At 48.1% G+C, this 16664-nt stretch overlaps 1 protein-coding gene across 10 annotated transcripts in view; it reads right to left on the bottom strand.

The window, feature by feature from the left end:
- The window catches only part of LOC144600698 (neuronal migration protein doublecortin-like), a 170789-nt gene that overhangs the window by 24796 nt on the left and 129329 nt on the right, over window positions 1-16664 (bottom strand). For 2 of the 10 annotated variants that reach the window (XM_078412594.1, XM_078412593.1), the window contains exons 5-6: window positions 6177-6215; window positions 394-507 (exon numbers count right to left, since the gene is read on the bottom strand). In XM_078412594.1, the coding sequence (XP_078268720.1) occupies window positions 394-507; window positions 6177-6215 (153 nt within the window). Of the gene's footprint in view, window positions 1-393; window positions 508-6176; window positions 6216-12408; window positions 12661-16664 lie in introns of those variants that run through there. The other 8 variants (XM_078412596.1, XM_078412595.1, XM_078412597.1 and 5 more) reach the window with 8 other exon arrangements.

The raw sequence follows: 16664 nt of genomic DNA, 5'->3' as shown, positions 1-16664 counted from the left end.
CTAGATGCGGGAAGATTGTTCCCGATGTTGGGGAAGTCCAGAACAGGGGGTCACAGTTTAAGGATAAGGGGGAAGTCTTTTAGGACCGAGATGAGAAAGTTTTTTTTCACACAGAGAGTGGTGAATCTGTGGAATTCTCTGCCACAGTAGGTGGTTGAGGCCAGTTCATTGGCTATATTTAAGAGGGAGTTAGATGTGGCCCTTGTGGCTAAAGGGATCAGGGGGTATGGAGAGAAGGCAGGTACAGGTTACTGAGCTCCTGCACCTATTTTTTATGTTTCTATGTTTCCTCATCACCTAATCTGACACCGCTGAGATGATAACTCTGTGACTGCCTGCAGTTGTGTTTCGTGTGGTGGCCTGTGTCGTGCCATATCAGTGAGTTGCACTTACCGGAGTCAGCGGGAGACTTACTGCGACGTGAAGCTCCAGAGCTCTTGCTCGCTGATCTGGGAGTGGCATTGCCGGGTTTACCCCCGGCAGCTGTCTTCACCACACGGCACTCTGCTTTCAAGTTGAAAAGAGGGCGAGTTAACCATGAAATGGGCACAAATAACAGTCCACCATCACAGCCACCGGCATCTGACCTTCTCCCTAGCCCCTAACATAAAAATGGTCCCGACGTTGGGGGAAGTCTAGAACCAGGGGCCCACAGTCTGAGAATAACGGGGGAGGCCATTTATCAACTGGGGTGAGAAGAAACCTTTTCACCCAGAGAGTCGTGAATTTGTGGAATTCTCTGCCAAAGTGGAGGCCAATTCACTGGATGAATTTAAAAGAGAGTTAGATAGAGCTCTAGGGGCTAGTGGAATCAAGGGGTATGGGGAGAAGGCAGGCACGGGTTACTGATTGTGGATGATCAGCCATGATCACAATGAATGGCGGTGCGGGCTCGAAGGGCCGAACGGCCTCCTCCCGCACCTATTTTCTATGTTTCTATATGGGGGGGGGGGGGGGGGATTTGTGTGTTTTTTCTTACACCAACTATGGCACCATCCACTGCCAGCAAGTCAATGCGGTTCAGCGATAGACACTAAGTGCTGGAGTAACTCAGCGGGTCACGGAGCATCTCTGGAGAGAAAGGACGGGTGGCGTTTTGGGTCGGGACCCTTCTTCAGACTCATTCCGAAGGTTGTCACAACTGGGAATGTTGCTGCCTCACAGCGCCGGAGACCCGGGATTGGATCCTGACTACGGGTCCTGTCTGTACTGAGTATGCACGTTCTCTCCGTGACCTGCATGGGGTTTTCTCCGGGTGCTCCGGTTTACTCCCACACTCCAGAAGGCGTGCAGGTGTATAGGGTAATTGGCTTCTGAAAATTGTCCTTGGTGTATAGGATAGATCTGCTGTCCGGGGATCGCTGGTTGGAGCGGACTCTGAGGGCCGAAGGGCCTGTTTCCACGCTGTATCACTAAACTATACTAAACAATATATAAATATTGTATCTATCATGACCGTGTACACTGATAACTCTATGAGCTTCATGCAAAAGGGGACGTCCAACGAGATCTGGGTGTCCTAGTGCATCAGGAAGCGTGCAGGTACAGCAGGCGGTGAAGAAAGCCAATGGAATGTTGGCCTTCATAACAAGAGGAGTTGAGTATAGGAGCAAAGAGGTCCTTCTGCAGTTGTCCAGGGCCCTAGTGAGACCACCCGCACCTGGAGTACTGTGTGCAGTTTTGGTCTCCAAATTTGAGGAAGGATATTCTTGCTATTGAGGGCGTGCAGCGTAGGTTTACTAGGTTAATTCCCGGAATGGTGGGACTGTCATATGTTGAAAGACTGGATCGGCTAGGCTTGTATACTGGAATTTAGAAGGATGAGAGAGGATCTTATTGAAACGTATAAGATTATCAAGGGGTTGGACACGTTAGAGGCAGGAAACATGTTCCCAATGTTGGGGGAGTCCAGAACCAGGGCCCACAGTTTAAGAATAAGGGGTAGTCCATTTAGAACGGAGATGAGGAAAAACTTTTTCAGTCAGAGAGTTGTGAATCTGTGGAATTCTCTGCCTCAGAAGGCAGTGGAGGCCATTTCTCTGAATGCATTCAAGAGAGAGCTCGATAGAGCTCTTAAGGACAGCAACAGCCAGTGTTCACTCCAAAATCGATTAGAGTCATGGCGTCACAAAGCGTGGAAACAGGCCCTTCGGCCCAACCTCTCCATGCCGACTAACATGCCCCATCGAAGCTCTTTGCCGCGTTCGGCAAATCCCTCTATATCTTTCCTTTCCATGTACCTGTCCTCGTGTCTTTTTAAAGTTGTTATACTTTAGAGATACAGCAGGGATGCCAACTGTCCCGTATTAGCCGGGACATCCTGTATATTGGGCTATATTGGTTTGTCCTGTATGGGACAGCCCTTGTCCCATATTAGGCCCGGAGGGCGGAGGGGGGGGGGGGGGGCGCTGTAGGCCCAGATGCTGTGGGCCCGGATGCTGTAGGCCCGGATGCTGTAGGCCCGACGCTGTAGGCCCGGACAGTGTAGGATCGGACAGTGTAGGTCCAGGCAGTGTAGGCCCGGACACTGGAGGTCCAGACAGTGTAGGTCCGGACACTGGAGGTCCAGACAGTGTAGGCCCGGACAGTGTAGGTCCGGAGGCCCGGGCGCCGCCTAACGGAGGCCCGGGCAGCCGCCATTGGTGGAGCGGGAGCACGTGGCCGCTGGCTGGGTGAGGTCACGTGGGGCGCGGGACGGTGACGTCACCTTGTCCCTTATTTGGGAGTGAGGTACCCCTATTCGGCCCACTGAGTCCACACCGATCACCTGACCACATTATTTATATGTTATCCCGCTTTCTCATCCACTCCCTACGATTTACAGAGGGTCAATTAACCTACTAACCCACAAGTCTTTGGGATGTGGGAGGAAACCAAAGCACCCGGAGAAACCCCACGCGGTCACACAGGAAGAACGTGCAAGCTCCACACAGATAGCACCCAAGGTCAGGATTAAACCCAGATCTCTGGCACTGGGAGGCAGCAGCACTACCCGCTGTGCCTATTCCGGTACCACAATGACCTCCTCTACCAGCTCATTCCATATACCCTCCACCCTCTGAGTGAAAAGATTGCCCCTCGGGTTCCTATTAAATCTTTCCCCTCTCACCTTGAACCCATGTCCTTTAGTTCGGTTTAGTTCAATTTAGATTTAGTTTGGAGATACAGCGCGGAAACAGACCCTTCAGCCCATCCAGTCCGTGCTGACCAGCCATCCCCGCACACAAACACTATCCTACTATCCTACACACTGGGGACAATTTCCAATTTTACCGAAGCCAATTGACCTACAAACCTGCACGTCTTTGGAGTGTGGGAGGAAACCGGAGCACCCGGAGAAAACCCACGCAGGTCACGGGGAGAACGTACAAACCCCGTACAGACGGCGCCCGTAGTCAGGATGGAACCCGGGTCTCTGGCGCTGTGAGGCAGCAACTCTACCGCTGAGCCACCCTGTGCTTATGTTTTCCCTCCCCCTGCCTAAAGGCCTCTGTGCATCCATTACTACAGAGCGGCTGCACTAACATTAAATGACTGCGAGGCAGAAATAAAACCGTCTGACCTTGATATGAACTGGATTTTATAATCGCTGGAATATTACAGGCAAATCATCAGGAAACAACATTTTGAAATATTTGGTCACTGGTGCGTGACTTTCAGGCACTACTGGAAAGATTAAGCCGGAGGCAGAGAGGATTAAACTACATTCAACTTTAGATCTAATATTACTTCACAGATAAAGATTTATAAATGTAGCGATGAAATGCATTGCGTCCAAATGTCCCTTTCAGATTAATGTCAGAGGTTCAGTTTAAAGATACAGCGTGGAAACAGGCCCTTCGGCCCATCGAGTCTGCACCGACCGTAGTTCTGTGTTATCCCACCTTCCCAACCACTTTCTACACATTAGGCGCAATTTTGTTTTTACAAAGGCCAATTAACCTACAAACCCGCAGGTCTTTGGGATGTGGGAGGAAACCGGAGCACCCGGAGAAAAACCACGTGGTCACAGGGAGAACGTATAAGAAAGAAAACTGCAGCAGCTGGTTTAAATCGAAGGTAGACACAAAATGCTGGAGTAACTCAGCGGGACGGGCAGCATCTCTGGAGAGAAGGAATGGGTGATGTTTCGGGTCGAGACCCTTCTTCAGACTGATGTCAGGGGAGGGGGGCGAGACAAAGATAGGATGTAGTCGGGGACAGGAAGACTGGTGGGAGAACTGGGAAGGGGGAGGGATGGAGAGGGAGAACGTGTAAACTCCACACACAGCCAGCAGCAGAGGTCGGGATCGAACCTGGGACTCTGGCCTTTGAAGCAGTGGCTCCACCACACAATGTTGGTCGAAACAAAAAACTGCAGATGCTGGTTTATCCCCAAGACAGAACAAAGTGCTGGTGTAACTCAGCGGCTCAGGCAACACCACCTCACTCCATGTCCAGAAGAATTACATTCTAAGAACTGATGACTAGGTTAGATAGACACAAAATGCTGGAGTAACTCAGCGGGACAGGCAGCATCTCTGGAGAGAAGTAATGGGTGGCGATTCAATTCGCAACCCTTCTTCAAACCAAGTTCGTTTTGACTGTTCCCCCCATTGTGTTAAAATTAACTTAATTACATGCAATTCGTAAGTTTAGAAACATAGAAAATAGGTGCAGGAGGCGGCCATTTGGCCCTTTGAGCCAGCACCGCCATTCATTGTGATCATGGCTGATCGTCCACAATCAGTAACCCATGCCTGCCTTCTCCCCATATCCCTTGATTCTCCTAGCCCCTCGAGCTCTACCTTACTCTCTTTTAAATTCATCCAGTGAATTGGCCTCCACTGCCTTCTGTGGCAGAGAATTCCACAAATTCACAACTCTCTGGGTGAAAATGTTTCTTCTCACCTCACTTTTAAAAGGCCTCCCCTTTATTCTTTGTTTGCTTTCCAACTATTTAATAGCTCTTCTTTTTAATTCAAGCTAATAATTATTCTGTCTTGTCTGTTTCTCAATGCGTTTCTAACATTGGGCGGCACGGTGGCGCAGCGGTAGAGTTGCTGCCTCACAGCGCCAGAGACCCAGGTTCAACCCTGACTATGGGTGTTGTTTGTACGTTCAATGCTTTCAAGAGAGAGCTAGATAGAGCTCTTAAGGACAGCGGAGTCAGGGGGTATGGGGAGAAGGCAGGAACGGGGTACTGATTGAGAATGATCAGCCATGATCACATTGAATGGCGGTGCTGGCTCGAAGGGCCGAATGGCCTCCTCCTGCACCTATTGTATATTGTCTATTCTACCTGTGACCACGTGGGTTTTCTCCGGGTGCTCCGGTTTTCTCCCACACTCCAAAGACGTACAGGTTTGTAGGTTAATTGGCTTCGGTAAAAATTGTAAATTGTCCCTAGTGTGTGTAGGATAGTGCTTGTGTACGGGACAATCGCTGTTCGGCGCGGTCTCGTGTGGGTCAAAGGGCCTGTTTCCGCGCTGTATCTCAAAAGTACATAGTGAGTCAGATGATGCATTTTTGAGTCTACGAGCAAAGTTAAGAAACAAGAATTTGGGCACAATTTTAGTTACTTCCCTTGTCCAAGTGTCATGAGGTGTTTGTGGAGCTTGTAACTAATGCACTAGTGAACCTGCAGAGAAAGTGGAGTGTTGCATATCCTGGCCGAAAACCTGCTCCTATCCCTTCTGAACTACAAAGCAGTGAATGGAAATGGAAAAGGAGAAGGTAGCAAAAACGACAAGGAAGGGTAGAGACCATATTCAAACCTAGACAATAAATGCACAATCGCAATTCACAATAGGCAGCCTGAAGAGCCAGTGGAAAAGAATCACACATAAGCATAAATTAAAAAAGAGCACATTCAACAGGAGCAGTGCAAGATAAAGAGCTGTTAGGACCATGAAGAGATATAGTAACGGTAAATAAAACAGGGCAAGCACTGAACATCAAGAGAAATAGAAAAAGAGAGCTCTAAAATGTTCTAGTCGTCTAAAAATGTTCACAATCCTGTCATCTCAATTGCAAACTGAGCAGAAGGCAGTTGGCCAAACCAGCGGAGCTAATGGATTTCTACGGTCAACACTTTATTTCAATGGCTATCTGGTCTTGCCTATCAGTGCACCCAGCCCCAACATTGCAAACATTTCTGCTGGGTAAAGTCCAGCAGCGGCAAATCCTTTACTTACCAACATCAAAACCTGCCAGTGTCCGGCTTCTCTGCACCTCTTGAAGAGTACAAAAGTTTTAATCAGAGAGTTAACAGATCGCAACACCTGGGAAAACCTCTGAGCCATTTCCTCCACTTACACAGACACGCAGACAATAAGTGCAGGAGGAGGCCGTTCGGCCCCTCCAGCCAGCACCGTCATTCACCGTGATCGTGGCTGGCCGTCCACGATCACTACCCCGTTCCTGCCTTCTCCCCGCACCCCTTGATTCCGCACACAGCATCATTGTTTTCTCTCAGGGACATTTGGTATACTTTGGTTTAGAGATACAGCGCGGAAACAGGCCCTTCGGCCCACCGAGTCCGCGCCGACCAGCCATCCCCGTACATTAACACTACCCTGCACACGCGAGGGACAATTTGTTTTTACATTTAACACCAGGCCAATTAACCTACAAACCTGTACGTTTTTGAAGTGTGGGAGGAAACCGAAGATTTCAGGAAAAACCCACGCAGGAGAACGTACAAACTCCGCACAGACAGCGCCCGTAGTCGGGATCGAACCCGGGTCTCTGGCGCTGTGAGGCAGCAACTCTACCGCTGCGCCACCGTGCCGCCCACTCTGAGATATCTCAATCTCAATTATGTTCTGATCATATCAGTTACAATCTTACAGCACCCCATGCATAAAGTGTTATTTTATCTATAATGTTTACTACTTGTACATAAAAAATATTCTGTTACCTTTATTCCAGATCATGCTAAATAGTTTAAAGGCACAGCATGGAAACAGACCGTTCGGCCCATCGAGTCCATGTCGACCATCCATCATCTGATTCTGTGTTATCCCAATTTCTCATCCACTCCCCGAGCAATTAAAGGCCCGATTAACCTACAAACCCGCACGCCTTTGGGATGTGGGAGGAAGCCTGGGGCACCCGGAGGAAACCCACGCGGTCACGGGGAGAACGTGCAAACTCCGCACAGAGAGCGCCCGAGGTCGTATTGGAACCCGGGTCTCTGGCGCTGGGAGGCGGCAGCACTACCCGCTGCGCTGCCCATGCGGCCACCCCTAATTTAGGTTTAGACGTACAGCATGGAAACAGGCCCCTGCCCTGCCCACCCCTACCCCCGCCCCCGCCCCCACCCCCGCCCCCGCCCCCACCCCCACCCCCACCCCCACCCCCTCCCCGAGTCCAAATCGACCATCGATCACCCATACACCTTAATTCCACTCCCTACACACCAGGGGGCAATTAACAGAGCACAATTAATTTACAAATTGGCATGTCTTTTGAGATGTGGGAGGAAACCAGAGTGAATTTTTTTCACTAGGACTTTGCATTCCTGAAACTTAATTGAGACAGTTATAGACATGGAAATCAGTTAATCAAATGGCATTATCCTTATTAAAGCAAGTTTGCACCACCCTTAGTTTCCAATATTGTGGTTCCACAATTGAAATTCACAATACAGAGCTCTATATAGGCCTACTCCCTGACAACAAGTAACTAGTAATCAGTATTATACTTCTAGTAATCACCAATGCAATTGAAAACTTGCACTGCAGTGAGTCTGGTCACTTAGAAGGTTGGGACTCTGCCACTTTTTGAATGATTGAAGTGTTCTTAGAGCAATTTAAATGAGCAATCGATAAGTACGGGTGTCAGGGATTATGGGGAGAAGGCAGGAGAATGGGGTTGGGAGGGAGAGAGAGATCAGCCATGATTGAATGGTGGGGTAGACTTGATGGGCTGAATGGCCTAATTCTGCTCCTGTGTTTGATCTTATGATCTTATGAAACCTTTTCTGCACCCTCTCCAAAGCCTCCACATACTTCCTGCAATGGGGAGACCACAAGTTCTGTGCCTAATTCTGTTTCCTATCACTTATGAACTAATGGAAATCAAACATTAGCATCTAATCAAGGCACGACACCAGAATTGTCTTCAATTCCCTGGATTAAATGTTGGCGTAAAAATGGCTGAGATGATATATTAAGGTGGTTTAAATTTTATCATTTAAAAAGCAGAAAATAAAAGTACCCAGGCAGGCAATTAGAGACACATTTATCAGCTTTAACATGCTGGTTGGTCTAGAAATGAGTTGTTATTAGTCGTCTTTAATTTGGTGCATGTTGAACAGTCGATCTCTTAGCTTCCTTCTCGTTTCCTTTTGCAGATATTGACATTGACAAGAATATTTTGGCCGTGATGACGATGCAACACTTTCTTATACAGATCTTTTCGAGGTGTATAAAATCATGAGAGGAATAGATCGGGTAGATGCACAGAGTCTCTTGCCCAGAGTAGGTGAATCGAGGACCAGAGGGCATATGTTTAAGGTGAGGAGGAAAAGATTTAATAGCAATCTGAGGGGTATCTTTTACACACAAAGGGTGGTGGGTGTATGGAACAAGCTTCCAGAGAAGCTAGTTGAGGCAGGGACTATCGCAACGTTTAAGTAACAGTTAGACAGGTACATGGATAGGACAGGTTTGGAGGGATATGGGCCAAACGCAGGCAGGTGGGACTAGTGTAGCTGGGACATGTTGGCCGGTGTGGGCAAGTTGGACCAAAGGGCCTGTTTCCACACTGTATCACTCTATGACTTTGCTCTTGTAATTATTCTTTGTGCTTTGTGCAGGAGAAAAAAAATATATATATTTATGGTCATGTATAAAATTCATAAAGAGGATTTGTAAACTGAGAATACATTACTGGCCCATTGTCTAAGATGCTCCTGTACTCAAAATAAAACAGAACAGGTCCTTCAACATTTTGTTTGATTCAGGCGATACTTTGGCTTAAGAGCAGAACCAAATCCAATTAAATAATTTCTTCCTTTGTTTTAGTTTAGTTCAGAGATGACTCCGGCAGCTCGTTCCACGTTTCCAACTGTGGAGAGAGCTACATTGTTGAAAACACTGAATTAAAAAAAAATTTAGCTCACAGAATCCCATCAATAATGTTTATAGAGATATTTATAGAGATTAGGACACTGTTAATCCACTTGTGGCTGATGAGAGCAGTTCAGTGATAACTCTTTGAAAACAAAAAAGAAAATGAATGCCGCTGTGAGAATTCTCTGGCTTGGTTTGCAGTGGGACAACTTGAGACACGTAATGGGACTGGGGTTGCCAACTTCCTCACTCCCAAATAAGGGACAAGGTGACGTCACCGCCCCGCACCCCACGTGACCACACCCAACCAGCGGCCGCGTGCTCCCGCTCCACCAATGGCGGCCACCCGGGCAGGAAGGCAACCTCCATCAATCGGTTCCCGGGCCTACACTGACCGGGACTACAGCGGCCCCCCGGGCAACAGTGTCCGGGCCTACAGTGTCCGGGCCTACAGTGTCCGGGCCTACAGTGTCCGGCCTACAGTGTCCGGGCCTACAGGTCCGGGCCTACAGTGGTCCGGTCCTTCAGTGTCCGGGCCTACAGTGTCCGGGCCTCAGTGTGCAGGCATACAGTGGTCGGGCCTCCAGTGTCCGGGCCTTCAGTGTCCGGGCCTACAGTGTCCGGGCCTTCAGTGTCCGGGCCTACAGTGTCCGGGCCTACAGTGTCCGGGCCTACAGTGTCCGGGGCCTACAGTGTGCAGGCATACAGTGTCCGGGGCCTACAGAGCTGTCCATGCCTAATACGGGACAATGGTGCCTAATATGGGGTAGTTGGCAACCCTAAATGGGACCGAAGGGGGGGGGGGGGGGGGGGGGTGAAAGAGAGCTGTGACTCATTAAAAGATGCAGCAAGGAAATAGGCCCTTCGGCCCACCGAGTACATGCCGACCATCCGTCACCCCCGCTCGCTCTAGTTCTATGTCATCCCACTTTCTCGTCCGCTCCCTGGGCAATGAAGGGCAACTTACAGGGGCATTCTAAACCCACAAACCCACACATCTATGGGATGTGGGAGGAAACCAGAGCACCCGGAGGAAACCCTCGCGGTCTCAGGGAGAACGTGCAAACTCCACGCAGACTTTGCCAGAGGTTAGGATTGAACCTGGGTCTCTGGCGCTGTGAGGCAGCAGCTCTACCCGCTGCACCAACTTGCCGCCTTTATTTGATGATCAAGTTCTCTTTTGATTACACCCTAACACCATGAACCTTGTGCAGTAAGGGGTAGAAATTAACATCATAGTTGACCATGATCATCATCTCTCCCCTAGGACTGTGGATCAATGTTGGCAGAGGAGGCTTGTACCTTCTGTATAAAGTCAGGCTACCTTCTATCATTTATAAATGATAAAACTATCGTTCTGGGCATGCATCCTATAACACTGGGCATCAGGCACTGCACTGCCATTCTGAATTCTTAGCTTTAAGGCAGAGATAGATTCTTGATTAGTACGGGTGTCAGGGATAATGGGAGAAGGCCAGAGAATGGGGTTAGGAGGGAGAGATTGATCAGCCTCGATTGAATGTCGGAGTAGACTTGATGGGCCAAATGGCCTAATTCTGCTCCTATCACTTATGACCTTATGAACTCACAGCACCAGTGACCCAGGTTCCATCCTGTCTGTACGGAGTTTGTACGTTCTCCCCATGACTTGCGTGGGTTTTCTCTGAGATCTTCAGTCTCCTCCCACACTCCAAAGACGTAAGGTTTGTAGGTTAATTTGCTTTGGTAAAATTGTAAATTGTCCCTAGTGTGTATAGGATAGCGTTAGTGTTCGGAAATCGCTGGTCGGCACGGACTTGGTGGGCTGAAGGGCCTGTGTCTCTAAATTAAACTCAATCCTAAATTAGACACAAAATAGTGGAGTAACTCAGCAACACGGGCAGCATCTGTGGGTAGAAGGAGTGGATGACATTTCAGGTCTAGACCCTTCTTTAGACTGAGCGTCAGGTGAGATGGAGAGTTAGAGTTAGAGATACAGTGCAGAAACAGGCCCTTCGGCCCACCGGGTCCGCGCCGCCCAGCGATCCCCGCACACTAACACTATCCTACACCCACTAGGGACAATGTTTACATTTGCCCAGCCAATTAACCTACAAACCTGTACGTCTTTGGAGTGTGGGAGGAAACTGAAGATCTCGGAGAAAACCCACACAGGTCACGGGGAGAACGTACAAACGTACGTACAGACGGCGCCCGTAGTCAGGATCGAACCTGAGTCTCCGGGCGCTGCATTTGCTGTAAGGCAGCAACTCTACCGCTGCACCACCGTGCCGCCCAATGGAGATGAGCGATATGGAGGGGTAAGGTGTGAAAACGAGAGATCAAAGGGGACGAGGTTCAAGGAAAATGTAGAGTGGATCATTGTTAGCTGAGGGAAGGTGACAATGAGGAATGAGGCGCACAATGTAAAATCTAATCAGGAGGACAGTCAGACTGGTCAGAGAACTAAGATGGGGGAGGGATGGAGAGGAGAGGGGAAAGCAAGGGTCACTTTCCTATCCTATCTACTTAAGCGTGTGTGTTCCATCAATGGATTCAATGGGTATGAAAGGTGGATGATGCAAGATTGGTGAGTTTATCTACAATTTGTACACAGAGTTACAAAGAGATTCCAAACATCACTGGATGATTGTCGGGAAAACACACTCCCTTAATCTGGAAAGAGTGCTTGGTTTGCTGCTATTTTGTCGCATAGAATGTCTCTTTTTGTTTAGGTTCGCTCATAACTGGATCATTCTGAAAATGATACGCCCAATTTCAAAGCAAGGTGTTTGAACAAAGGTTTTGTATACATTGCAGTAACACTGGAATGTAGTAAATGAAACCAATCGGCATCAGTCTGAAGAAGGGTCTCGACCCGAAACGTCACCCATTCCTTCTCTCCGAGATGCTGCCTGACCTGCTGAGTTACTCCAGTCATTTTGTGAATAAATCGGCTTGTAAATAGAGATGGAAGATGAGCTGTATCTTGAATCCTAAATATTGGATCAGCCATGATTGAATGGCGGAGTAGACTTGACGGCCGAATGGTCTAATTCTGCTACCATCACTATATGAATCCAACTTTACAGACATTGTTCAGAAGAAATGAATCCAAGATTCATCAAAAGCGTGGCATGTAAATGGTATGATATTTGGCGCGATACAACAGTCCCGAATAGCCTTTACATGAATAGTATATTAGCTTGAAGCTCTCACACAATACAGTCCCACAGTCTTTACACATGGAAGTCCGCAGGTAATTAGAATTGCCAAGCCAGAAGCTTAAAAATAATTATTTGTGCTTTAAGTTTTCTTTGAAACCAGGGAGTCCAAAAACAAAACACATTGAAATAGTTGATTGAAAAGACGAATATTTATTCAAGATGAGCTTAACAAAGCTGCCAATGCTCGTTGATAGAGCAAGGGGATTCTCCACTTGAGTTCCATACTAAGTGTAGGCAAGAATGAGCGAGTGAGTGGTGGCTGAGGGTTACAGAGGTATTGGGGTGGGGTGGGGGGGGGGGGGGGGGGAGGGTCAGTTGTTCTGGACCTGGTTTCTGGTCTCTTTCCTTAATCGTGGGAGCCCTGCTTGTGGTTGCACGGTGGATTGGCTTTCTTCCTGAATGAAACAAGAGGAGGAGGGTTTCAGGGAGCGGCCAGCTCTCGAGGAATGGGGGTAGTAGGTAAAGGTAAAATACAAACAAGCAAGAGATGGCAGCGATCAGAAGTCATCCTCGAGACAAACTATGCTGGACTGCGTATGAAGGTGATGCGGCGATACCATTGGGCAGGTGGGAGGAGATCAGCCTAGTCTGTCTTCCGAGGTTCTGAAGGCCTTTGACTGAGTTACCTGCAGACCGGGGACAGCACAGTGGTGCAGCTGGTAGACTTGTTGCTTCACCTTCAAATTCCATGGGGTAAATATCACCAACAACTTGTCCTGGACCATCCATATCGAAGACGCCTCCACTGTCCAGTTCAGTTTAGTTTAGCTTAGTTCATTGTCACGTGTACTGAGATACAATGAAAACCTCGTGTTGCGTGCTAGCCAGTCAGCGGAAAGACAATACATGATTGCAACCGATCCATTTACAGTGAATAGACACATGATAAGGGGATAATCTTCAGTGCGAGGTAAAGCCAGCAAAGTCCGATCAAGTCCTAAGAAGGCTTAGGAGTTTGGCATGTCTCCAACTACTATCACCAAACTTGTACAGATGTGCCCCAGAACTCATTTTATTGGGATGCATGGTTTGGGATCAGCTCCATCCATCCAAGACCGCAAGTAATTGCAGGGAAATGTGGGCGCAGCCCAGACCATCAGACAAACCAACCTCCCTTCCATTGACGCCATTCACACCCCACGCTGCCTCGGCAAGGCCAGCAGCATCATCAAGGACCAGTCTCACCCCGGCCACTCCCTCTTCTCCCCTCTCCCATCGGGCAAAAGGAACAGAAGTGTGAAAACGCACACCCCCAGATTTCAGGGACAGTTTCTCTCCCAGCTGTTATCATTTTTACCAACAACTAGAGAGCAAGTCCTGAAGAATAATCTACCTCATTGGAGACCCTTGGACTATCTTTGATCGGACTTTGCTGGCTTTATCTTGCACTAGACATTATTCATGTTATTCCCTTTATCCTGCATCTGTACATTGTGGATGGCTGGGATTGTAATCAAGCATTGTCTTTCCGCTGGATGGTTAGCACGCAACAAAAGCTTTTCACTGTATCTCGGTACATATGACAATAAACCAAAGACTAGATAGTGCCAGAGACCCGGGTTTGATCCTGATCCATAGTGTGGGGAAGGGCCTGTTTCCCCACTGTATCTCTAAAGCCTAAAATCTACAGTCTTTCGGTTACTAACAATAACACCTGAGTTAACGTTTCCGGAGAGGTCTCCCGTAAGGTGGATGAATGAAATGAATCATAACTAATGGCCTTCACTCCTGTGTGGGATATAAAATGTCAAGTGCATACGCCAAGAAAATAAAACCTAGATTGAACGATTAAAATTATAGTAAAACCAAAGGTCTGTGGTCATGATAATTCAACGAAATGAAATGGTAGTGGGGGGGGGGGGGGGGGGGAGCGGGGAGATGAGAGAGTGGTGGGGAAGGAACTGCAGGTGCTGGTTTACACCGAAAATAGACACAAAATGCTGAGTAACTCAGCGGGACAGGCAGCGTCTCTGGAGGGAAAGAACGGGTGACGTTTCGGGTCGAGACCGTTTTTCAGAGACCCGAAATGTCACCCATTCCTTCTCTCCAGGGATGCTGCCTGTCCCGCTGAGTTACTCCAGCTTTTTGTACCTATCTTCGGGGGAGATTGAGAGAGCCATGCTCAATACTTTAAAGAACTGCATTCAGAAAAAGACATGAGGGCGTTTGTCAGCACTGGGCCTGCACTCGCTGGAGTTTAGAAGAATGAGGGGGGACCTCATTGAAACTTACTCATTGAAGCCTTGAATAGAGTGGATGTGGGGAGGATGTTCCACTGGTGGGAGAGTCTAGGACCAGAGGTCACAGCCTCAGAATTAAAGGACGTTCCTTTAGGAAGGAAATTTCTTTCGTCAGAGGGTGGCGAATCTGTGGAATTCATTGCCACAGATGGCTGTGGAGGCCAGGTCAGTGGATATTTTTAAGGCAGAGATAGATTTCTTGATTAGTACAGGTGTCAGGGATTATGGGGAGAAGGCAGGAGAATGGGGTTGGGAGGGAGAGATAGATCAGCCACGATTGAATGGTGGAGTAGACTTGATGGGCCGAATGGGCCTAATTCTGCTCCTATCACTTTATGACCTTACGACCTGATGAGACCCATGGAAATGATCCAAATCATACTTGCTGGAGAGTATGGAGGACGGGACACTGAAAGACCCTGTGTTGGAGCAGGCACTAATTTTCCAGGCTTCAAGCTAGTTCGGCTGTGTTATCTCAGTCACCCAAAGATTGGCCACATGAGCAAACGGGGACTTGAGGCAATTTAAAAGTGTGAAAGAAGAAATGACTCCTGATATCGCAGAAGATATGGCAGGTGTGGTTTTTATGCTTCTGACTGGCTTATCCTAGTTACTTGATGGATTTTCATTTTGAAGAAGTGTTAACGAGACAAGTTTTCACTGAAGATCAGACACAAAGTGGTCTAGAAAGAGAATTGGCAGAAACACTCATCAGGTCAGGCAGCATCTGCGGGGAAGAGATACTGATTTATTGTTTCAAGTTTATGACCTTTTAGCACAATCAAGGAACGTTACAAAATCAAACACATTTAAAGTTGTAGAGAAAGGGAGGAGGCATGGGGAGCAGGAAGAGAGAGAGAGAGAGAGAGAGAGAGAGAGAGAGAAGAGAGAGAGAGAGAGAGAGAGGAGAGAGAGAGAGAGAGAGAAGAGAGAGAGAGAGAGAGAGAAATTGAGATTGAGAGAGAGAATAATAGGCAATAGGACAATAGGTGCAGGAGGGAGGCCATTCGGCCCCTCGAGCTAGCACCGCCATTCAATGTGATCATGGCTGGTCATCCACAATCAGTGCCCCGTTCCTGCCTTCTCCTGCCTCCGCTATCCTTAACAGCTCTATCTAGCTCTCTCTTGAAAGCATCAGAGAATTGGCCTCCACTGTCTTCTTAGGCAGAGGAATTCCACAGATTCACAATTCTCTGAGTGAAGAAAACGTTTTTCCTCGTCTCAGTTCTAAATGGCCTACCCCTTATTCTTAAACTGTGGCCCCTGGTTCTGAACTCTCCCAACATCGGAACATGTTTCCTGCCTCTAGCGTGTCCAATCCCTTAATAATCTTATATGTTTCTATAAGATCCCCTCTCATCCTTCTAATTTCAGTGTATACAAGCCCAGTTGACCCATTCTTTCAACATATGACAGTCGAGTCATCCCGGGAATTAACCTCGTGAACCTACGCTGCACGCCCTCAATAGCAAGAATATCCTTTCCTCAAATTTAGAGACCAAAACTGCACACAGTCTCCAGGTGTGGTCCTCACCAGGGCCCTGTACAACTGCAGAAAGGACCTCTTTGCTCCTATACTCAACTCCTCTTGTTATGAATGGTCAACATGCCATTAGCTTTCTTCACTGCCTGCTTACTTTTAGTGACTGATGTCAAGGACACCCAGGTCTCGTTGTACTTCCCCTTTTCCTAACTTGACACCATTCAGATAATAATCTGTCTTCCTGTTCTTGCCACCAAAATGGATAACCTCACATTTATCCACACATTAAACTGCATCTGCCGTGCATCGCCCACTCACACAACCTGTCCAAGTCACCCTGCATCCTCATAGCATTCTCCTCTCATAGTTCACACTGCCACCCAGCTTTGTGTCAGTGAGAGAGATTAAGAGAGGAGAGAGAGAGAGAGAGAGAGAGAGAGATTGAGAGAGAGAGAGAGAGATTGAGAGAGAGAGTGAGAGAGGAGAGAGAGAGAGAGGAGAGAGAGAGAGAGAGAGGAGGAGAGAGAGAGAGAGGAGAGAGAGAGAGAGAGAGAGGAGAGAGAGAGAGATTGAGAGAGAGAGAGATTGAGAGAGAGAGAGAGATTGAGAGAGAGAGAGAGAGAGAGAGAGAGAGAGAGAGAGAGAGATTGATTGAGAGAGAGAGAGAGAGAGAGAG

This window comes from Rhinoraja longicauda, chromosome 15 (genome assembly GCF_053455715.1).
Source record: "Rhinoraja longicauda isolate Sanriku21f chromosome 15, sRhiLon1.1, whole genome shotgun sequence".
Classification (NCBI taxonomy): Eukaryota; Metazoa; Chordata; class Chondrichthyes; order Rajiformes; family Arhynchobatidae; genus Rhinoraja; species Rhinoraja longicauda.
The sequence above is the reverse complement of the archived record's forward strand: the minus strand, read 5'-3'. Positions and strand labels throughout refer to the sequence as shown.